The sequence below is a fragment of the Phodopus roborovskii genome, unplaced genomic scaffold (assembly GCF_943737965.1).
Source record: "Phodopus roborovskii unplaced genomic scaffold, PHOROB, whole genome shotgun sequence".
NCBI lineage: Eukaryota > Metazoa > Chordata > Mammalia > Rodentia > Cricetidae > Phodopus > Phodopus roborovskii.
In genome coordinates, this window is record NW_026126447.1 from 34,253,545 (window position 1) to 34,278,009 (window position 24,465).

Below are 24,465 nucleotides of genomic sequence, written 5' to 3' on the forward strand. Positions count from 1 at the left end.
CAACCCTTGCAGCAACTCTAAGCACCACTGAGTATCAGCTCTCTTAACTTTGTCAGATGTCATTTCCTCTACTCAGAATGCATTTGCCATTTTCCTCTATCCCTTGTCACACATACTCCTCTTCATCCTACAGAACCCTCCCAATGTGCACCTTCCTCCAGGGAACCTCCCTCGAGCACTCTACTCAAGGAAAGCAATCAGTCTCCCTGAAATGGCCTCCAGGGACTCTTAGGACCTCAGTGGTAGTGACCACCCTGTTTACTTTTAGTATCCTCAAGCTTGGATGGAGACACTGTACACAGAATGGCTATGCTTATTGTGGATGTCAGTTCTGTTCTCTGGGTCTGAGTATTACCACCAGGGAAGCAAGGAATTGGGTAAAATAGGTTAGACTCTAAGAGCCCTTTTGGTTTTCATAATCTTTTCCATCAAGGAAGGCCTGGTGTGGTGGCTTCCATATTCAGAGGAGAGAGCAACTTCCCACATTAAGCGTGTACCCCGAAAAGTTGGAAATTACCCTACACATTATCACTCATGGCTTTGTTCTTGCTACCCACAGGGCCCAGTGGGGCCTGGTGAAATGTAGATGGAGCGAGGAGGTGGTGAGAACATCTGAAAATACGCCAATCGGAAGGCAGCGAACATGTCCAGGCATGTGGCACTCCTCTGCGGCACTCCATGACTGATCTCTGTCCATTCTCTGGAGATCCACCCTGAATCTCTATGTGAGAATCAGGCCATGTCACATGGTCCAGGCATCTTTCCACTTGCCACCCACCTCCCCTTCATATCTTGTGTCCCACTCCACAGCCGAAAATTGGTGAGAGTTGACATCTTGCACTCCATCTCTTTTGAAGACCTATTCTTTTGTTGTTGTAGTTTTAGCTTCTAAAACATGGCTCAGAACCTAAATGTTTCCTTTTGTCCCAGCATCAGCACCTCTATTTCCCTGCATGACTATCAGCCATTCGTCTCTACAGGAGGCTCCTCTGTAACTGCTAACCTAGCCACTTCCCAGTGAGAGCCCCCTTAAACACACTCACTGTCCTAGTTGCCCCAAGCTCTCCTCCTCTCATCACTACCCATTAAGGAGCTTGCAATCCCTGCGCCAAATCTAGCCAGCTCTGTTCATTTCATACTCTGACCCTGCCCTGTTATTCCTCGACACTAAGTTCCATGTGACATCTATCTGCTCCCTGCTTTTCATTTCATCTAGGCCCTGCCCTTCTGCCTGTGGGTACCTCTACCTGAATTGTTATTATGTCCTCATTGTTTATGTTCTGTGCTCCTTTCTGTGCCCATCCCAGGCCACATCATTCTTGAGGGCATCGAGGACTGAGTCTTTTGCCCACTAGAGCATTTGTTCTTGCTGTCCCCAGTGTAATCCACTACCCAGGTCCTCACACTCTTTTCCTGTCCTATTTACCATTTCTGGTCTATTGACCTGTCATTTGTAAATAAAGGTAATAAATATACCTTATCAGGTTTTGGGTTTCTTTTTTCAAAATTATTTCATTCAGAATGCACATAAAACCTTAGCCGATGGTTGTGATGGTAACTATCACCCATTTAATGGTGCTTCGGTCTTTGCTGTATAGTGGGCTCTAAACAGTTGGAATTACAGGAAGCAATAAATGGATTTATCACCATTAGACACAGACATTGATAAATCTGGAAAATTCTATATTCAGCCTTGCAAGTTACACATGGTTAATATATCTTCTTTCATTTGTATATGAGCAATGCATTTATCAATTTCAGTAACCTTTCTTACATGCAAATCATTCATCCATCCTCAGCTCAGACCTATGTTCCCTCCCACAGGAGAAGTGCAGTATGGGAACTGTAGTGTTCACAGTGTAAGAAGCGGGCTGGGTTGGGACCCTCCCTCCATCTCTTCCTTCTGTGATCTTCTCCTGAGATCTGGGCTGTTAGGTGTCAACTAGGGCTTTCTGTTTGGCTGGCTGGCTAGGCTAAATAGTTCCTAGTCTACACTACAACTGCTTAGAATCCATTCAGAGTGCAGCTACAATCCATTCATTCAACAAATCCAACTAATGAATAAACGGAATCAAGTGAAAGTTTACAAAATTGAATCTGTAACTCAGCAAAGCTGACTCGGGCTCTCCATGTCTGCTGTTTCTGCAGTAACATTGTAGTGTGAGCTATTTTAAAAAACGGCTAGTATTCTAAGTTTACTGCTATGCCAAGTAACTCATTTGTTCCTAATTCAAGGGAACCTTTTAAACCAGATACCATGATAGTTTATAAGTGCCGGAAGAAACACTATGAAAAAATAATGAACTCCTAACCCTGGCCAATGAGAAAACTACTTTTGAACAGTTTAGAACTGCAGAGATAATATTCTGAATCAGTGTTCAGTTGGTGTATGTGTGAAGCTAGCAAAAAGAAAAAGAAAAAAAAAAAAAAAAAGGCCAAAATGGCAGAATTGTTCTGCCAAAACCCCAAATTCTCACTAAAATCCTTGCCTGTCTGTCTGTCTATCTCTCTGTGTTCCCGGGAGATTGATTTAAGCCAGAATTTTCTACCTAGCCTGCACATTTACATTGGCTGGGCTTTACTGGTAAATATTGGTTTAAAGCAAACACTGAAATCTTTAATCACATTTAAACAGACAGTGCATTATTCTGCAGCAGACCCTGCTTTAGAGCGGAAGAAACAGAGAAGGAACAGGCAGAGGCGATGGCTACAAACTCCAAGAGTAAACCGGGAAATGTCCGAACTAAAATTCTTCAGAGGGAGAAAGGCCAGGAAAACCACTGCTGAAATACAGAATTTTGTTTTCCTAAAGTCTGGAGCTGTATTCAGTGAAGTGACGTCGTTTACAGAGCTGGAGAACTCGGGGAAAGCAACGGAAGCACTTCTAAATAAGGAGAAGGTGGTCTAAGGAGAGCCAGCTAGCTGTGACATACTCAGCATTGGCCTTCTCTGACTCTCAAAACTATTCTTGTTTGCTATTGTGTCAACTTGGGTTGCCATGAAACCTGGGCCCTAATTTTACATCTCCTTGAAAGTTCTGGATTTGTCACAAAGCAACTGTTTGTCTACTCATGAAGGCTCCAAAAGGCCTGCTGTTAACCTTCCCCAACACACACGCCACGAAATTCCTGTCTCTGCTCAGTTTATGTTGTCTATCTTCGTGTCTGGGAGTCCTACCCGCTCATCTAGAACCCCTTAAATGCTTTAAGACTCCAATTTTGCTGCTTGGTGTTCCTTCTTCACATCTACCACTTCTGAGCCCCACCTCCACCCCCCACATAGACACAAACCCCAGAGACTTAGATGTTAGCTAAGAAAGTCTTCAAGAGGACCGACTGTTTTATCTCTAAAATCTATGATTACCTCTGCCTAATGGAAACATTACACACCCTGTCCTGGGGTGGATAATAGGATCTGAAGCTAGGGATCTAGTGGAGATGAATGGCCAACTCTTCCTGAAATTACTTGAGATAAACAAAGGGGTTTTTGATTGATCGGTTGGCTTGGTTTATTTAAGATAAAGTCTTTCTAAGTACTGTTGGGTGGCCTGGAACTCACTGTATAGACCAGACTAGAACCAACTCAAAGAGATCAACCTGCCTTTACTCCCCAAGTGATGGTGCTGGAATTAAAGGCATGTGCCACCATGCCCAGCCTCTTTTCTGTTGTTAAAAAAATTAAAATTTAATTTAATTAACTCTCAAAAGAGAATGATAGAATGGAACTTCTAGGAAAATGGTGTTTAAAAATGTCAGATCAAATGGTATTCTTAGCACCAAATTTGGGTTTGAATAAGACTCTTGGAGTAATTTTGAAAAATGCAAGTTCCCAGAGCCACTCATTGAAATTTAGCCTCAGAATGGCCCCAAAGGCATTCATGTGTAATTCAGAAACTGATACAATACTGAGCAGCAGCCTTGAATTCAGGCTGGATTAGAGTCTGGGCTCCAGACAATACTTACTGGACAAACCTTGTAGCCCTTCTGAGCTTTGGTTTGTTTTTCAGTATGAAAGATGGCTAATAACTATTTACTGGGGTTGCTGCAGATATTAGATGAGTTGATAAACACAATTTCTCAAGCCTTGCTTGATGTTCAAAGGAAGAATTGTGTCTCCTTGGGACTTGCTCAGCACAGAGTCATGAGAGCCTCTGTGATCACTCCGGGGCAAACTCAGTAAGTTGAATGTCTAGTTCTTATCTGTCTGTGACCTTAAGAAAGTTACTGAATTTACCTGTTTCTCATTCATAACATAAAATTATCTGGTGTGTGTGTGTGTGTGTGTGTGTGTGTGTGTATCCATATGATACTATTCAGCTCATCAGATTATGATAAAGATTAAGTTGGCTAGATTAAAATGCTTAGAAATGGTGACTGACTGGGTTAGCTATAGTCTTTATCATCATTAGCACTCCTTTGAAAGCATTTATGACAGGATGAACATATGACTTGAAATATTCTGGTTCTAGCTACAACCTTATTTACAGTGGAAATCCTATAGGTAATTTAAAAATTTTTAGCAAACACATGGAAAGAAATTAAGTACATATTTTACCATTTATTTTTAATTTACATGTATGAGTGTTTGCCTGCATGTATGTTTGTATATCACACAGAACCCCCCCCCCATATCATTAGAAGCCAAAAGAGGGTATTGGACCCATTGGAGCTGGAGTTACAGACCGTGGGTGAGTCACCATGTAGGTGTAGGTGGAGTTTCTTTGTGTCTAGGCAGCCACTTCCCAAATAACCACAAGAGAGTCTTATTATTAATTGTAAATTCTGGTTAGATAGCTTATGCTTGTTACTAGCTAACTCTTACGTTTCATATTAACCCATGTTCTTATCTGCCCTCAGTCATGTGGTTCATTTCTATGAATCCTGCTTCCTCTGTATCTGCTGGCGTCTCCTCTGACTCCTCCCCTCTTCTTCCTAGTCTGGCCCCTCCTACTTAACCTTATCCTGTTCATCTATTGGCCAATTAGCTTCTTTATTAAGCCAATCACAGCAACGTATACTCACATGCTATAAAGGAATATTCTACATGTGGGTGCTGGCAACTGAACCCAGGTATTCTGCAAGAGAGTCCAATGCTCTTAACCACAGAGCAGTCTCTTAAGATTCCATGTACAATTAATTTTAATAAATTAGCTGGCTTAAGTTATATCTAAAATAATATTGTTTCAACCTGTTATGAACTATAACCATGTATTAAGCTTAATTTTTTTTTCATACAAAACAAAATGTTACATCTGCAACAAGTCTTACATCAGACAGACTAGTCACATTTCGGGTACCCAGTAGCTACCGCTGAGGGATAGCTGTCATACTGGATGATACAGGAATCCCAGATCCTAAAGTAGTCTAAGCAGGTTTGTATCCTTCCTGGCACATGAACTGTCAAATGCAAAGCCACTGTCAGGTGACCTGAGTCACCTGTGTGCCCCGAGTCACCCAAGATATCTCTGTATAGATACTCTTTCCTAGAGCCAGATGAAAGACATTTTAGCCAATAATGTTTTGTGAGCTCAGAAAACTACTGATCTCTTCTCCACTAACCACATTGGATCCCAACAGAAGACACAATGCTTCCGTTACCTACTGCCTCTTGGTATTCCTTTATTCTAAAAATAAAGTCTGGGTCCTGCAGAGATGGCTCAGAGGTTAAGAGTATACACTACTCTTGAAAAGGATTGGAGTTTACTTCCCGGCACCCACAATGGGAGATTCACAAACACTTGTAACCCCACCTCCATGGTATCTGATGCCCTTTTCTAGACTCTATTGGTACCTGAACTCATATGTGTGTGTGTGTGTGCGTGTGTGTGTGTGCGCGCACACACACACACACACACACACACACACAATTAAAAGTAAAATAAATCTTTTGAAAGACAAAAATAAGGCCAAGATTAAGATATAAATAACCTTCAATTCCCTATGAAACTTGCCTTAACTTGAGACCCCATTATTTCTTAAGCACCTGTCTTTTGCTTCAAATAGCAATCTCTGATAACAATTTACTTCATGTATGTCCTTTACCATGTTGTATAATGCCACAACTTGCTACAATCAAGGCAACAATTTCTATTCTTAAAGGTTCATTACATATAGCAAAAACAATATAAAACATAGAGTTTGGAGCCAAAAAGGACTAGAAACAAGTCTCTGTGTTCTGTTTACTAGTTATGAGATTTGGGGTGAAACACCAAAACCCCCAATCTTCAGTCTCTCTCTTTATGATATAGTGACTACCAGAGTACTCTCATAAGGTATGAGGAGGCTTAAAAAGGATGACACACAGACAGTAATCCATAACTGTAAAGCACTAGACAACTATAAAGTGGATTAAGAGATTTATAAAGCACTTTGCACATACCATTCTTTTGTTGAACAGTTTTCAATGGCTCCACATTGCCTGCCAAATAAAGTCAGATTCCTTGGTCTAGCATAAAACATTCTCCTGGGCAAGCTCTGCCTGTGACTATATTACCCCTGCAGCTTTATCCAACTCTACCCGTAGCCAAATGTTTTAGGAAAAGAACACTGGCATATCTGCTGCTCCAAATGGGACTGGATACTGTGGCTGACCTTTAGCCATGTACTTCCCTGCTTGCTTCATTATTCTTGCTGTCAAAATCCCACCCATTCATCGCCATCTTCAAGTCTCCCCACACCTTTCTATCCTGATACCCTTAAGCTCTATCTATGCTGCCTCTGAATTTTGCTCCTATATTTTATAATTAATATATAATTTTATAATTAAAATTATCACTTGGGTTTCTAGTAACACTTGATGCATCGAAATTCATAAATAATTTGCTTAACATGGCTGTTTGAGGGAGTTAAAATCTCCAAGTGATTTTTGTAAAGGGGTTGTTGACAGGCAGAATGTCCCACATTTTTAAACTAGCCACTCTAAAAGACTAGGCAAGAATGCAGAAGAAACTCAGAACTTTTTGTAACATTGAATAAATCACCAAGAAAGAACATGGCTTATTTGGAAACTAGTGAAAAAGGACAAGGTACAAGAATTATTGATATTGATGTGCTGTCTTTAGTATATTCATCAGCAAAGGTCCCTCTATCTTCAATAATGAATATCCTAATATTCTGATATTTTTGGCAAGTTGACAGGTTCTTCTTTTAAGGTGGGGTGTTGTAAGCAGAAACAGTTGGGTAAAATATGGCCAGTTGAGAGCAGTGGTCAGCATGGGTTGTGAGAGCTTAGAGGAAGGGAATTTAATTCAACCTAGAATGCTTATGAACAACCTAGAATGCTCAGGAAATGAGGAAGAGATGGCTTCAAGGAAAATCTTGAAAGATAAACATGTTCTAGCCAGGTGGACAGAGCTGGGAAAGCCAGTGCAGGCTGGAACCGAGACAATTATATCTCCTAGCAGTGTAGCTGAGGGCATCAAGCTGGAAGAAAGGAGCTATTCAAAGCACTTGGCTGCCTGTGCAGTCTCCAAGTTTTATGCTTACCCAGCAATCTTATGGGTATAATTTGGTGATAAGATGACCAGAAGGCTTTAAAAGCCTTTCACAAAACTATTTCTCAACATATATTAATGCATTAGCCTTGGGCTTGTCATTAGATTCTTGTACATAGGACTAGTTTGGGTTGAATGAACTCAGGCCATTCTGATAAAAGTCATGTTTCTGGACCAGAAAATCTGAAGTGATTTTTAAACATCAACCATATACTCTAGAGGTCAAGCATCCTTCTTCCTGTCAAGTCTCAAATCCATTGGTCTCACACCACAGTGCCAGCCATCACCATCCCTTGCATAGGCAACTGCAATTTAAGAGGATATTTTAGTTTATACCAGTTGTTAGAACAAAATATTTGAACTGGGTAATAGAATTTTATTTATTGCAAGTTGGAAGGATGAAGTCCAAGATGAAAGTCACAGCAAGTTTATTGTCTGGAGACAGTTGTTCTTTGCTTTAAGATGACATCTTGTAGCAAAAAAAAAAAAAAAAAAAAAAAAAAAAAGTCCTCTGCAGGGGACAACAATGTGTCCTCCCTTGGGATGAAGGGATGGAAAGCCTAGGTCCCTTCAACCCTTTAATAAGATTGTCAATACCATTCACAAGGGCTCTACATGTATTTACCTCTTATTTCCACATAGTTAAGATTCATTATATAAACAGACACTATCATTCTTATTGTGTGGGCGAGGAAACAAAATGGGCACACAGAGCTTAAGTAATTTCTCCAAGATTGGTTGACAGTAAGACATGAGTCTAGACCCTAACCCCCCAGAGCAATGTAGCTCCAGGGACCAAGTTTTAAATCACTACCAATGATTAAGTTCCTTTAACTTTGGAGGTATATATTTTGTTGGTGGCGGTGGTTTGTTTTTGGATTGAATGAGCACAGCTTTTCATTAGCAATCAAATACTCAAGTCAGAGTCACTCTGGAGAGGAGATTTCTCAGTTGGGTAATGTCTGAGGAGGGTGGGGGGTGAGAACCAAGAGGAATAGAGCTTCCAACCAGCTGGCACACCAGGGACTTTGCTTAGCTTTGTCTGTATGCCTCCAAGAAAGATTAACTTCTATGATGACCATCTGACTTGTGACTTTTAAAAAAAAAAAAAAAATCACAGGACTTAAGAGCCATAGAACTTAGGTCCTCTCTCTGTCTCACCTCTCCTTTCCCACCTACCTTCTTCTCTTTCATTTTATGGCTTGGAGTTAATTGTGAGATGTTCCTAAGCCTCAGTTTTCTCGTGGGCATCATGGAAACTACACATCATCATCATCATTCTATCCCATGAGGTTTATTTTTCAAGGAAAAGATGAGACGTGCAAGTGAAAGTGTAAACTGTCAAGTTGTATACACAAATGCTAGTTGTGATTGGAGATTTGTAACTTGGAGTCTTGAGGAGCTGCTAAAGACAGCGGCATCAGAATGACCTACTTTCCACTGTTATTTCCCTTGAGGGCTGTGAAACTCTCTAGCAAATCCACCCAGAGCGAAGTCCCTGTCACATGCAATTGCTATATTCCATATTTGTCAAGACACATGAACAAAGTCCAGCCTAAAGGAAGCCCACCTAGGGCTCATAAAGTGTGCCTTTGGAAGAAGAGCATGCAAGTGTTGTCTAGTGGCTACACTTTGTTCTAAGAATGCTCTACTTAAAGTTCAAAACACATGTTTTCCTGAGATGCTGCATTCCAACATGAGTGTGTTTAATTAACTATTCTTCAACATTTTAGTACAGCTTTGAACACTATGACTTGACAGGAAGAAGGATGCTGTTAATTACAAGGGACAAAATCATAATGAAGATCACCAAATAAATGGGCCAATGGCACCTGTTGAAATAATGGGCCTTTTTTTCCATGTGGATGAAACCATATTACAAATTAACCTTATCCCTCTGTGGAGAAGAAAGTGAGGATGAAATAAGTAAGCATGCTAACATTGAGGTACTTGGCATCTTTCAAGGCACCTAGACTAAGGAAATCCACAGAGCTAGAAGCATAAAATTAGGGTCATTATGTGAGTACAAAGAATGTAACAAATGTGTACATCTCACATCCTTGGAAAAACATAAAGGAAGCTGGTAAGGCCTCTAAGTTCAATAACTTATCATTTCAAGAATGGTAAATGGGTTTCTGATTATTCAATACCACAGATAGTTTGGTTCCTTAGATGACTTACTCAGTGTTATAGTCAGCATGGTTCCCAGCAGCAGGCCTGGCACATAGTAGGTGTTTAGTATATTTCTGATGAATGGATGAGTTAATGATCAGTCTTATGTACAGTGGCTGGTATCTGATAGGTCACTGCTCTGGTATGTCAGTAAGATTTGGTGAAAACCAACAGCCTAATCTAGACAAGTACCAAGGAGGTATGATCTAGCAGAAGGGATATTTGTGGTCACTCTTACCTGTGTTTCTTTCTTTGGAGCCAAGCCATATCTCTATATGATTTATCTATGAAACATGTCAGTCTGCACTGAGGAAAGCGAAGACCAAAGAAAAGAAGGTAAGAAAACAGAAAAAACAGCTCTCAAGATGTTTCTGGCATGTATTGTTTGCTTAATCCTCAAAGTTGTTGAAGTCCCCAAGCCCTCAAATAAAGTGAAGAAATGAAGAAATGCAATGTGGAGGAGGGTGGTTTTTGTTTGTTTGTTTGTTTGTTTTGTTTTAGAACACATGGCTTGCAAGTGGCTCAGGCAGGATTCACAGACAGCTCAGCCCAACTCTATCCAATACATGCTACTATCAGTTGAGTTAATACGGGCATCCTGTTCGGTTCTACATCAAAACCCACTGCTTGGCTGACATCTCTCAGCTGTATACTGAAGCCACAGTTCAGGTACTTATTGTCATAGCTTCATGGAAGGGAAGGGAAGACATTTTAAGAAATCCCACTCTTCATGGAACACGTCTTTAACTCAGCACTACAGAGGCAGAGGCAGGCAGATCTCTGATCTCTGAGTTTAAGGCCAGCCTGATCTACAGAGTGAGCTCCAGAACAGCCAAGCCACACAGAGAAACCCTGTCTTAAAACACAGGAAGGAGAGAGAGAGAGAGAGAGAGAGAGAGAGAGAGAGAGAGAGAGAGAGAGAGAGAGAAGTGCACTCTTGTTTATATTGGTGTTTGTTTTAGGGTAGATTTTCCCTAAATGGAACTTTGTTGAAAGAAAAATTTACACAGAATGTCAAAAAGAAACAAATCATGAAAGAAAACATAAACTTTCCCAATATGATCAGATTCATGTACCAGCACCCAGGCATGTGCGACTCCATCATGGCCAGCCCCATAGAAGTCCTTTCTGGTCACCAACATGCCTACTCCTCCAAGGTGATCATTATTCACCTCTTACATCATAGATTCATTTTTGTTTCTTTAGCACATTCTATAAATTGGATCATACTTTATTTTAGGTAGTTTTTGACAACTATATTTGTTTTCTACCATATATGTGCTTAGGAAATTTACTCTCCACTTTGCATGTGGTAATTGTTCTAATCAATTTGACCCATTTTGCAAACAGTTGCCACCTTCTCATGAGTAGAGAGTTCAATTACAAGGCACTCCTAAGGGAAAAAATATTTGTATGTTTTTTCTATCAGACATTCCTGATATACATGGAGCTGTGCCAGAATAGCATTTAGGTAGTATTCCAATAGCATTTAATTTGAAGGGAAGTTTATATTTGGGGTATGCTGTGTTGTTTTCACTTCCTAATCACGTGTATTTTTGGGGGCAGGGCATTCACCTTTCTGAACTCCAACTTCCTCATTTGTATTGAGTGGTAAGTTTCAATTTAGACAGTATCAGTGTTGTAATGGAGTCTCTGTCCCTTTCATCCATGAAATCAGAGGTTAATAAATCACATAGAGATGTCCTAGAGTGCCAGGCCAGTTTTTAGGGAGCCCAAGGTCTACTGCCAACCAGATCACTGGCTTCATAAGTGTTCATATCTATTGCAATGTTTTCTGACTGGGAGTAGCTGACTGCATGTAACTTCTCAGAGGTTTCTAATTGCCCTTTCCCACCATGATCTTTCTTTGGGTCTGTCCTTCTATTATATACACACACACACACACACACACACACACACACACACACACACACGGCACATACACACACACACACACACGACACACATGTGCCGTGTGTGTGTGTGTGTGTGTGTGTGTGTGTGTGTGTGTGTGTGCTGCTACTGGATTAGAATGAAAAGATACAAAATAATAAATAAATGAAAAATTTATTAAAATGGGGGGGTGGAGGAGAGAGCATTGACTGAGTAAAAGAAAGATTACTCGGCAGTGTACATTGTGATTTTACTACATTTATATACATTTGTGTGTAAATACATAGACATAAATATAAAAGTTTGTATTACAATATTAACAACAGGGTCTACCACTGAGACTTATATCATGTCAAGGTTTACTCCTCTGCCATTTTCTAATTTTCTGCAATGCACCTGCATCCCATTTATAACAAAAAGGATATTTTTGCATGACATATCTCATAACTAAAAGCTTATTGCCTGTTTTGTATACATTCCACTGAGAGCAAGATAGTTATCTTGACCTCACTTTACATGTGAAGAAGTTTAGATTTGCTGAGCTTGGGTAAGTGGCCTGAGGTCAGCCACTGTAGAAGATGAATGTGAGAGTTATACCAGGCTTCTGAGGAAGTATTGCACAGCCTCCCTCTGCTGAGAGCTCTGTTAGATGGACGGAAAAGGGAAGAGGAGACTCGGGACTGACAACATTTAGGAAAGCAATTGTGCAATTTTAAGTAGAAAAGACATGGTGAGATGTGACTTTAAATGCAGCGTTTTCAGGAACATGGTTGCTTCTCAGCTCTAAGCTGAGTTCTCTTTAGCATAGAGTAAAATGCAATCCTGCCAGGAATCTGGAAGGCACTATTGACTCTGATGGTTCAACTGCCAACTTTATCCTTGGCTTGAGCCTTAATATAAATCAATCATACCCTCTTGCCTATCTGTCACACAGAGGTGTTACAAGGATTAATGAACCCTGTGGAGTTCCTTTGAGACAAGGACTATTTGAATACAACATATCATTACAGGATTAATATTAATTATAATTTTAGCTCATTCACCAAATACGATACTGCCTGCCTTCCTATTGAAGGAAGGAAAGCTTCCCGGGCCACTCTTAGAGGAATGGAAAGGAAGAAGTTTGGCTTTCTCTGTGGCTTCTCTTTGAATGCTAGGCTCCATGATACCACCATTCATGGTTGCAAGTCCGTGTTCTTATTCCCTTGACACTTATTTCTGTGATGACAGCATTGCTCTCTTCAGGACCATCTTATGCATGACAGGAGCAGAGACAGCCTTCTGGAAATAGAATTTGTGTACTTGCATAGAGCCCTGTGTTTAGAAGAGCCCATATTGGCTGCCTCAGAGCTCATAGTTTATCTAGGAACTTGTGTTTTGCAAATGAAGTTGGCTACTTGGACAGATTCTTGAATACTTTTCTTGTTTGCTAGGTGTGCTTGGTTTATTTGCTTGGTTGCTCTTTGCAGTGCTGAGGATTAAACATGGCGCCAAGTCATTGGGCAGGGAAGCTCTCCACTCTCTTGCTTTGATCCCTGGCATCCCAGAAACCATCCACCCTCCATCTTCCCATCACCACTCATGACTACTGCTTCCCTCCATCTCCAGCAGAGGCTGGGTACAGGCACAAGAAGGATTTGAGTTGGGGGAGTATGATATGCAAAGTCATAAGGTAGAACATAGGTAAGAGCTATGTTCTGAGTTGGCAAGGGTACACGATGGTAAACAGAGCCTCTGTCTCTATGAAACAAACCTCTTGTTTATCATTGTTCCAGTAAGCTTTTTACTGCCGTGATAAAGGCCATGGCCCAAAGCTGATTGATTGGGGAGGAAAGGGTTTATTTGGCTATAATTGATAACAGTCCATCACTGAGGGACTTCAAGATGGGAACTGCAGTGTGGAAGGAATCTGGACTCAAGCGCTCAAGCAGAGCATGGTAGAATGCTGCTGACTGGCTTGTTCCCCACAACTATCTCAGCTTCCTTTTTACATAATGCTGGACCACCTATCACAGCTGGGTGGCCCACTCAACATCAATTGTGAATAGAGAAAATGCCCCCACAGACTTGCCAACAGGCAATCTGATGGGCACATCTCAATTAAGGTTCCCTCTTCCCAAATGACCATTTTTTGTTACCACCACAACCTCTGACCTAGATATCCAGCCAGGCTCAGTGAAGGATTAGCAGTACCCTTAGGGCTCCACTGGAAACCAAACGGGGCCTGGCCGTGTGCTTATGCTGTGAAGTAAGACACTGGAAACCCCCTTGCCCAACACTTGTAATAAGGAAAAATATTTGCCTTGCTTTCCCTAGGCCAGACAAAGCACAGCCATCTGGCTGCTGCAGGAGGGGGTGCCAGTAGCTGGTGAGCTCTATACACACTCTCAGTCATAGGAAACAGCACCCCAAGTCCCCTGGAGGGTTTTTCTCCCTTTATGGTATTCCTATGCCTGAAAGAACATGATGTCAAGTGAATTTCACCAAGTCACTCACTGAGGCAAAGGTACTACAATAATGTAAAACATTAGTTAGCAATGTGGAAAGCAGGATACAAGAGTATAGAGACTCAAGCTGGGCAGTGGTTGCATTCACCTTTAACCCCACCACTGGGGACGCAGAGGCAGGCAGATCTCTGTGAGTTCGAGACCAACCTGGTCTACAAGAGCTAGTTCCAGGACTCCAAAGCCACAGAGAAACCCTATCTTGAAAAACAAAACACAAACAAACAAAAAATAGAGTGTAGGGACTCTTATTATCTTTGCAGCTTCTCTGTCTGTCTGAAAGTCTTTTAAAATAAGAACTTCATGGGGACAATGACAAATAATGCAGAGAGAAGGAAAAAACTCTGTGTGCTAGCTCTTCCACCAGTTATCTTTCCTGGGTTTAGTCCAGAAGCCTTGCACTTTCATTTTGTTCCAGGCCCTGCAAAAGTGCTCTGCAGACCTTTACTAAAAAAGCTCTCACTGAACGTGCAGTTCTGCTAACTTGCTGTCTCCTCACACTCTCATCCTGCCTGGTTCTGGGCCTTTGGGTTTCTTTTCTTGCCAGTACTAACTGCTCCTCCATACTGCTCACCTACCTACTGAACACTGGCTTCTTTGCTAAACACTACATATGTCCTTTCAGCTTTTCTCTTTGTAGTTTGAATATGCATTTTCCTTTTACAGTTGTAGGGGATGGGAGTCTAAGATCACACAGTAAATGTTCAAAGAGAAAGCCAGCCTGCCTGATTCTCCCTGCAGGGTTGGTGCTTTCCCACCACATTGAATGTGAGCTGTTGTACCTCACCAGTGCCCAAGGCTGTGCAAGCAGCTTGCCCGAGCATTTCATCTCCATCTGGACTGGCATCACCTGGGTGTCTGCTGCATCCCAAACACTTGGCCGTGGTTCCAGGACTAAAAAGCCACAAGGTGGAGGCCAGGGCTAAGCTTCACTTGCCATTTTCCTAGTTACAACCCTGTGTAGCACCTGTTAGAACATCCCTTCCTCCTGCTTGTGTCTGTGCCCTCTGCCTTAGCTGTGATAAGTGGGGCATGAAATCTTGACTATGGGATAAGGATTTGGAAAATATGTGTAAGGAGACTATGTATGAACTTATGAAAGAATTATAAAAGTATTTTAATAAATAAGCAGTTATTATGAGGGGAAAAGAATTTGGAAAGTGACCAATCTAACAGAATCTCAAGATGAAATAGTCTGCTTAAAAAACATATATATTGTGGTTAGCCTAATGTTACAGGAGCAAGATGCTCTAGGGTCTGTCAGGCAAGCACACACATTACAGTTCACCCTGATGGTAGCAAGGCTGTGTCTGCACCACTTGCAGCAATCAGGTACTGGGGTACACCTCTGGAAAGAGTCCCCCTTTTCAGCGCTTCTGCAAGCATACATCTGTATTTCCTGTGTGAAGCTGGAGTGGAAATCAGATCCCCTTTTCTTCATTTTGCATATCTGCTGCTTCTGACAGCTCTGAACAAGCCCCTCCCCTTCTGGCCGGCCTGCTGAATGCCTGGCCCCAGTTACAGAGGCTGCAGGTGGTGATGTGGAATACACCAAGGCGGTGGAGCCCAAGCAGCTGGGGAGGAAGGCAGGGGTGGGGGTGGGCTGGGTGCAAGGGTTCAGGCAAAGCTTTGTTGAAGAAGCGCTCCCCTTAGAAAACTGGGAAGGAAGGGGTGCTGCGGGACACATTAGAGAGAGGAGAATCTTGGAGTTGAGGCAGCCTTGCAAAGATGAAGAGGAGAGTCAAGGTATGTGCAAGTCCGGCTTAAAATGAGTTTCATTGAATAACACCTAAATTATTGTCTGCACCCCGAGAAGTGTGGAAAAGAAGATGGAGGGAGTCACCTCCGGTGGTTTTGTGGGTTTTTGAGTATGACATACAGGATGTTGAGTTTTAACCCTTCTTTTCCCTGAAGTGTGTGCACACTGCGAGGATAAACAAATGGCCGATTCTGTGAAGTGTGCATTTGTGGACAGGCCACCCCAGTTCCCTAGAATCAAACTCCAGCCCTTTCTTTCTGTGCCAGATATTTGATGCAACACACATAAAATTCTTCGTGTGATAATGAAAGGCTGTGTGATCTCACAAGGGCTTCTTCATAAACATGTTTAAAGCTACTGTAAGCGTTCTGAAGCAGGCGGGGACGCTGCATCTTATCAGTGCCTGTTGTATGCTTGTGTTCTGAAATGTGTGATTAGTTGTTGCTGGTCCTCTCACTTGTGTGTGGAGAATCAGTCTGCCTGCTTTATGTATCTGAAGCTTCATTAATTCATCTAAAATTATAACATGAATTTGGTGTTTATTAACCTACGTCTTAAGTCAATAGCCTGAAATATTTATCGAGACCCACAAACTTTGGCTACAGAATGCCATGCCCTGGGGGTGAAAAAGAAGAGTGTTCCAATCACAGCCAGATGTGTGCTCTCGAACACACTATTGGTTTCTTGTTTTGTTTTATTCGTGAAGTTGGGATTTTTGTTTGTTTGTTTGGTTGGTTGGTGTTTTGTTTTGTTTTGTTTTGTTTTGGTAAGTAACACTTTGAAAATTTTCCAGATAGCAACAAAGGAGACCCCCTAGCATCAATACAAAGGAAAAGTGCACATCTGGCTCCACCTGAAAATCCGGTTCAGAGTTTCTCTGTGACCCTGGCACTACCCAAGGGAAGTCTTGGCTTTGTTTATTATAACAAGAGCCACAAGACTCCCAGGCCAATAAACGTGTTCGCGTAAAACTCCAGACAGTTTCTCTAGACTGGAGTCTTATCATCAGGGAGACCTCATTTTACCTCTAGGTTAGGGAGAGGATCCACGAAGAGAAAGGAATAGCCTATGCCTCGGACTTGTCCTGGGTGGGTCAGTGTTGCTGAGTCTAAAGGGACCCAATTGAAGCATTTCCCCCAGAATGAATGAGTGCCCTGCCTGGGAACAGCATGGTCAAACTGTTGCCCACACATGGCTATAACGAGCCGGTTTCACCTAGAAGCAAAGCAAAATGAGGGGAAAGCCTTCCTCATTTCTCCTCCAGACTGCAAACACTCAGAAATGACATCACACACCCCACAGAGCCCCGGGATGACTAAGGCAGAGGCAGCCTGAGAAAACTCTGTTCAGCCTTGAGTTTTAGGGCTCAGTTATGCAGATGAGCGTCTGGGCGCAGGTTCCCGCCTTCTTCCTCTGAGGAAGTTTCTTGGTAGATCACTGACACCTCATTCCGGCGAGGGGGTGAAAACTTGGCACCAACCACCCCCCCCCCCCCCGGGCAGAGCACCAGAGAGAGAGCTTGGAAGCAAAGAGTCGGCAAGCAAACAATGAAGGAGCAAGGGGGCACCGTCAGTGGCGCCGGGAGCAGCCGAGGCGGAGGAGACTCGGCTATGGCCAGCCTGCAGCCGCTGCAGCCTAACTACCTGTCTGTGTGTTTGTTTGCAGAAGAATCATATCAGAAACTAGCAATGGAGACACTGGAGGAACTAGACTGGTGTTTAGACCAGCTAGAGACCATCCAGACCTACCGCTCTGTCAGCGAGATGGCTTCAAACAAGGTAAGGACACCCCTTTCTCTAAACTACAACTGAAGCCCCAGACTGCAGCCTGTCTGTTGATCTGTCCCAGACTTTGTCGAAGTGACACCCTTTCTTTGCTTGTGCCCTGGGACCACAGTCAACTGAAATTTCTTAAGCCGTGTTAATGCCGAAAAGTAAATCTCTGAACCCGCACAGTATCGGATCTAAGTGAGAGACATCTGCGTAGCTGCCAGATCATTTTTTACAAATGTTGATGCCTTTTGTTTTTAAACAGTTAGTAGAAAACTGAAATCTTCATCAGATCACCTGGCAGAGGGCTGGACTTGCAACGTTTTGATCAGTGCAGCGTACACGTGTTTGACACAAAAGTTGGTCCACCACTTTTTAAAGAGAAAACAGATTACCTTCCAGGCTGACAAATCCTTGCTGGGAATAAGGGCATTTGGGGATTTATAATACTTCCTTTGTGATGCTGACACTGCTTGAGATTAAAAGAAGAAAAAGAAAGAAAGAATGTATTTTTTTCTACCACAGAAAGTTGAGTTTCGTTTTGTTTTTTTCTAATTTTAAAGGTGAAATCACTTAAAATTAAAATCCATAGTGGGGGTAAAAAACGATTTATTTACAAAAGCAAAACAAAACTTAGTGTTGAGGAGCTTTAATTATCTGTCATTATCTCATTTGTTTAATTAACATCTGGACACAGAGTGCTAATTTATTGACATTATATAGTGAGGGTTGTTTTTCTGCTAGGTTTTTTTTTCTGCTTGTTTACATGTTTTGATGCAGAATTTTAACTATGTGTGTATGTGTGTGCAGGTGTGTATATGCAGGTGCTTGTCTGTGTGTGTGCAGGTGTGTGTGAGCATGTCTGTGGTACACGTTATGAAGTTATATGTGTATGTATCTACATTCATGTACTTGGAGGGAAAGCCTGGACATTGCATGTCATGGACTTCACCTTCAAGGCCCCCTACAACTCTGGCTTGAGGTGTTTGCTATTGTCTTACATTTCTGAGGCTAAAAGTAGCTTTGTACCACACCTATCCTTCCAGGCCAGGGTGCATCCCTGATAGCACTTTCCTTTCTGTTTCCTGGGTAAAAAGCATCCTTTGGAGCAGAGCTTGCTGGCTCCTCTTCAGAGCATCATGGCAGAGGAAGTAGGGAATACTTAGGAGATGCTGGTGTGTGTGTGTGTGTGTGTGTGTGTGTGTGTGTGTGTGTGTGTGTGCTGCTGGGGTCCTTCTTACTCTCTCATGAACCGATCCGTAACAGAAGGAGCAGAAATGAGCCCCTTCTGAAATTTTAGCTCAGAGTTCCACTTGGTGGGGAATGAAGAAACAGGACACACTGGGGTTTTAACTAATATTTTCTGACTTCTCTCAGGCTCCCTGTTAGCAGGGACTTTCCGGGTTGGTGTAAAACCCAACCACTTCCCTTCCCCATGCTGGGGGCTTCACTGTGAAACTTCTCCAAATCACTCTAGGATTTACACAGACTGTTTCACACAGACGTTGCCCGCTCCACAGCATCGGCAAGATGTCCTGTTGTCTCTTACTCTGTGACATCTGACGCAACCTGTGGATCCGAAATTCCAGGGTGATCTTTTTAGGAGTTTTCATCATCAAGGACTTCAGCTTCTGGAGTCACCAAGACAAAGCAGGGGACTAGCCAGATAGGGAAAAGAACAGTCCTAAAGAATGTGCATATTGCCATGAGTTTTCATATCTAGTGTGAGTCTAGAGTGCTGGTCTTGTTCACTGTCTTGTAAAGTTATTAACAATGTATCGTTAAATATGAAAGGAGGTCTGTGTTGAGACCAGAGAATCCTGGCACTTCCCGAGGTCCCATGCAGGAAGCAATGAAATTTGAACAGAGCTAACTCTAAAGAGAGGCCACACACAGTTCATTAACTAAAACAGAAGCTTTCTGCCTTAGCCTATTGGCTAGGTCCCTGGTGAAAAGGTGGCAGGGCATAGCCACCATCCAGTGAGTGAGGGAGAGAATGCTGGGTTAAAAAGGTCTCTTCCCTCAGCTCATTGATTCATCCCATTCAGTCTTGGGTGACGCCAGGCCCAAGGACAAGCAGGGTGGCTTGTATACTAACAACACAAGAATATAGAGTGACCACCAGAAAAGAGTTTATCGATATTATCTGGAAAAGTGAGACGAAACGATACACAATAAAATGAATACTCCACGTTAAAATTTAAGTGCCGAAATTATCGGAGACTTCTGTATAAGCGGCTCTTTGGAAATTACTCTTAGTTATCACTAAGTAGCCAGATTTGGCCATATTTTGCTTACTGTCACTGAACAAAGGAGCCACAACAAAACTGGGAGTGTACATATGCTTTACAGGAGGTAGGAAAACATGAAGAGCTTTGGATTCGGAGAAGCATGGTTTCAATTCTGTCCATCTCCCTTACTAGCTATTTTATGTGAGCTGGCTTACTTAGCTGCCTGAAGATTCAGTTTTACAATATAAAAGTGGGCCTCGCCTCACCAGGGTTAGTGTACCCAAAGCTTTTAGTAAAGTGTCCCTGGCAAGTTGTAAGAATCCAGTGGGTGATCACTTACCAAGATCTACTACATTGTTGCAAAACCAAATCTGTGTCCATACTTAGGCTTCAGAGCTGACCCAAAGGCCTTTGTTCACAGAGTTGGAACTTACTTCAGAGTGCAGATGGTAGAGCCACTGTCCTGTGAAGGGAGTGTGACTGGGTAACATGGGGGCCGCCAGTCTGTGCGCATGGGGAAAGGTGGAGAGTTGTCTGTTCTGTAGAGGGAAAGCAAGCAGACTTTAGGGATTCTTGTATCTGGCCAGGGTGACACTTTCTTGTTTTTATTTATGACTTATTTGTGATTTTCCCTGACCCATTTGTGGCCTAAAGAGAAGGAGTGATTCAGACGTGCAGCTTTCCCTATGCTTGTACGGAGAGTGGATGAACTGCTCAGATGCCTAACTAAAACAGTTTTCTTGATCCCTAAATACTAGCAACAGGCTCAGAAACCTAAAGCTAGATGAGTTATTGTTAGAGAACATTTTCTCAGAGTTAAAAAGTAGTAAAATACAATTGGCAAAAAGTCGGGGACAGGTAAGCAAGAGCTTGGAAGGAGGACACAGCCGTGCTTTCTGATGTGGGGAGAATGCATGGACTCCTCAGTGAGCAGTCCAAGTTAGGTTAGCCATGTCAGAGCCCTTCCCTTTTAGATTTGCTCATTAACTGATATCTGCCAACCTTTGTCACCCCCTCACCTGGAAGAATTGTCTCACACTTCGGCAAAACGCATCAGAGCGGTGAGTTCATCTGCCGAAAAACAGCCTGATGTTTTGAAAACAGGATGCCTGGGCTCTGCCCAAAAAGAGGAACGGAAAGAGAAACAGTATAGAAAGGAAGAAAGCAAACAGCCCCACCGGGATCCCCAGCCTGAGTGCAGCATAAACAGTGACCTCTCTTTCCTGACCTTCACTATGGCTCAGTTCCTGACCTCCTGTCACCAAAGCCAACCCGCGTCATCAGAGGAGGATAGGAGGAATGGCACAGCTGCTGTGAGGGTGACTAGAATTTCCTGCCGCCTTCCTGACAGACGAAGTCAGAAAAGTACAGGGTTGCAACAACAGTGGCTGAGGAAGGACAGGCCAGAACAACCCTAGGGAGGTGGGGCCGGACTGGGGAGCAGTAGGAGTTGTTCCTTCCCCTTTTGGACTGAGAAGCACAGTCTCTGATCTAGGATTCAGGTGAAAAGAATCACAGGGCATATTAGTACCTGGCATGGTGAGTGTCAGAAGACAAGCATATATAATATGTTTGGTATTCAACTACAGCTACGTTCAAATTGTTTAACCACAGACCCCAGGCCCCGCTGGGACCTTTTCTTTCTCTAGCAGCTTTGCCTGAGACAGACTTGGACCCAGATGGTAAAAATGGATGTTCTGAAATTGGGAAGTGCAGTCTTGGGTACCAATGCTTCTTTGGAATGAAGAGTAAAGATAGAGCACTTCAGTGACTGTTTGCTAAGGAACCTCACCAGCTGGGAATAGGAGATAAATGTTACTTTCTTGAGGCATCCTAGAATCACATATAGATACCATCACTGGAGAAGTAGTCCTTCTAGCTACACAGGTTTATTTTTCCAGCTCTACAGGGCCCTACACCAACTAGTTGCCTGGGCTCTTGGCAGGAGGGGAAGGTAGGGAAAGAAGGAAGGAGGGAGGGAAGGAATAAAGTCACTCAATTCTACCAGCTTGGGGCTACTAGGAAACCAGAATGTCTCACAATGGAAGGTGGTCATGACCAAGGCAAGCCAATTGCTATAATGTTGAGTGAGTCACTTTCTGTACTACTGAACAATCAATCAATAACTATGGGAAATGCTGGAGCTAACAGAACTGAAGGGAAATGGATCTTAATGGTCAAAAGATTTATCTAGAACTCTGTCGGTCAAAGGGAAGCTGGTTGTTGAAGGATTAATCAGTGATGATGGTGAGAGGGTGAGAGAGGGGCTTTCCTTAACACAGGGACCTTCTGTGGGTTCCTAGGCTTTAAGGAATCTCTAGTACATTCTTCATCTAAACAGAAGAGGCTTGATCAGACATGTGTGATCCCTTCCAGACCTTACTGAGCCTCTGGCCAAATTTCTCATTTTTTGTCCAAAGGGCTCTAAACCCTCTTCCCAGGCTGTGTGTAGATGTGCTTTTACAGAGTCACACAGGCCGAGGCCCCAGGGACAGCCACGAGGCAGCAGCACAGAACTGGGGAGAAAGTGTGTGGGAGCTTGGATATGCAGGCTGTGACAGAGGCCTCACCCAAGTTTGCCTGCAAGGACCCAGTGATCAGACAAGCACAGGGCCAGGTATGGGGCAGAGTTGAAAGGGTTTTGGTTCTAGATGCCCTTCCTGACTGTGATGGACTGTCAGGTTACAAGTTTAGGAGATAGCTCACTTTATATTTTTAAGCATTTAGGCCTTTAGCATTGTCCTGACATATGCTAGGGATGATCTTGATTTAGAGGACAGACTACAATGAAAATCAGTTCTGACAGGCAGCAGGGGAAGCATGCATTTTTTGACCCAGTCTTGTCCCTTTAAAGCTTTGTGTGAAGTACAGAGACAGTGAGTAAAGTGAAAGAATTTGAATATAAGCCACAAGTTTAAATTCTAGCTTGACCTTTACTGGGAATATTTTCCAGAGCAATTAAATCATGTTTAAATCTTTTCAATTCCTTATTATGAAACAAAGTAATTGGAATAGATTGTTTCTGTGGCTTACATCAGGCCTTGAATTTTTTTGATGGTAGACAGCCACAGTACTCACACGGGTATAGATGCTGCATGTAGACACTCTGCTTAGTCCTTTACCCCATATTTAATATCCAGAGACTCTCTGCAATAGGCAGTGTCTACAGATGGGTAAAGTGGGATTTAGTAGAAATTGCCTGATTAGCATACATGAATGAAATCACCATGGCTGAGAATGCAGCTCCTCACTTGCACAGTGATTTCCACCATGCATGGGCTCTATGAACCACCACTGATTATACACATGCGCATGTGCAACACACACACACACACACACACACCATACATGCACACATACCACACATGCACACACACCCACATACACACACACACACCACACATACACACACACCACACATACACACACACACACACACCACATACTCACACGCATGCGCGCGCACACACACACACACGCACACACCACAGGTTCTGGGGATATGGCTCAGTGGTAGTGTCCCCCCTAACACCACTCATGAGGCTTTGGACTTGCTGAGAGCCTTGGGGATCAGAGCCAGGATCCCAATGAGACAAATTACCAAAAGGGAAAGTTGAGAGGTACTTAGCAATTCTTCAATGTGAGTTGTGTAGTGTTTGGTGGGAGGGCTTATCCTTCTACCACAGAACTTTGTTGGTTAGGTCTGGTTCAAATTTCTAATGTTCAGTTAGTTAGCTACCTTGTTGACCCCTGGCATAGCCGTTAATTCCAGACTCAGCCTGGGTAGCACAGGCAAGGAAGAAAACCACCATAGTTCTGGAAACTGGTACGTTAAGAACCCATGAAAATGGAAATAGCAATGTCAGGCATCCTTTCCTTCTTGTGAATTAGTGTACAAAATTCCAGCTATCTTTGCTTCCCCCAACTTAGCTTAAGATAAGATAGTAACATTGTCTTTGAAAGCTGTGATCTACTTCCAAATTCCCTTGTTCCCTGCCTAACTCCCCCCCCCCCCTTTCTCTTCCATAGGAAAGAGAATGCTGGGGAAGAGGGGGATTCTATTGGTTTGGCTTTATTGTCATTCAAATGATAGCAGCAGCTTCACCTACTAGGGTGTCCTTTTCAAAGCTTGTAGCTTGAGTATAAAATAGAGAGTGTATGCCTTTGTGCTGGGACTGAGGAACTCCCAGGTTCAGTCAGATTTCTTATTTTATTGTCTTCAGAAATGAAAGGGAAGATTTAGCTGATCTGTCTTTATTTATTGTCTCATTACTCTCTCTTTCCTTGTTGTTTTAAGTTACTCTTCTATTGTTTCTTTAAATTATAGAATAGAGTTATATTCTTGAGTGTGACTCAGTATCTGAAATTAGTCTTATGAAAATTCAGCAAATCAAAGTGTTTGGAACCTAGGTCTCTAAAAATAAATGTGACTTATAGTAGTTTTTGCTTAATCTAAATATTTCTACATTGGTCTATCTGGGAACTGGTTCCTTCACTGAATTTGGAACTAATTCACCCAGTCTTTTAGTTAACTCTCTTGAACGATTTATAAATGAACAAATCTCTCAAAAGGAATTAAATGTAGGATTTCCCCCTCTGTGTGACTCTGACCAGCCAACAGAACACTATAGCAGGTAGTCAATTA

The 24,465-nt window shown here is 42.6% G+C and overlaps 1 protein-coding gene across 1 annotated transcript in view; it reads left to right on the plus strand.

Annotated features, from left to right (window-relative positions):
- Positions 1-24,465, plus strand: part of Pde4b (phosphodiesterase 4B) — a 421,075-nt gene that overhangs the window by 367,111 nt on the left and 29,499 nt on the right. The window contains exon 7 of the mRNA XM_051188250.1: positions 17,486-17,598. Coding sequence (XP_051044207.1) covers positions 17,486-17,598 — 113 coding nt within the window. The remainder of the gene's footprint in view (positions 1-17,485; positions 17,599-24,465) is intronic.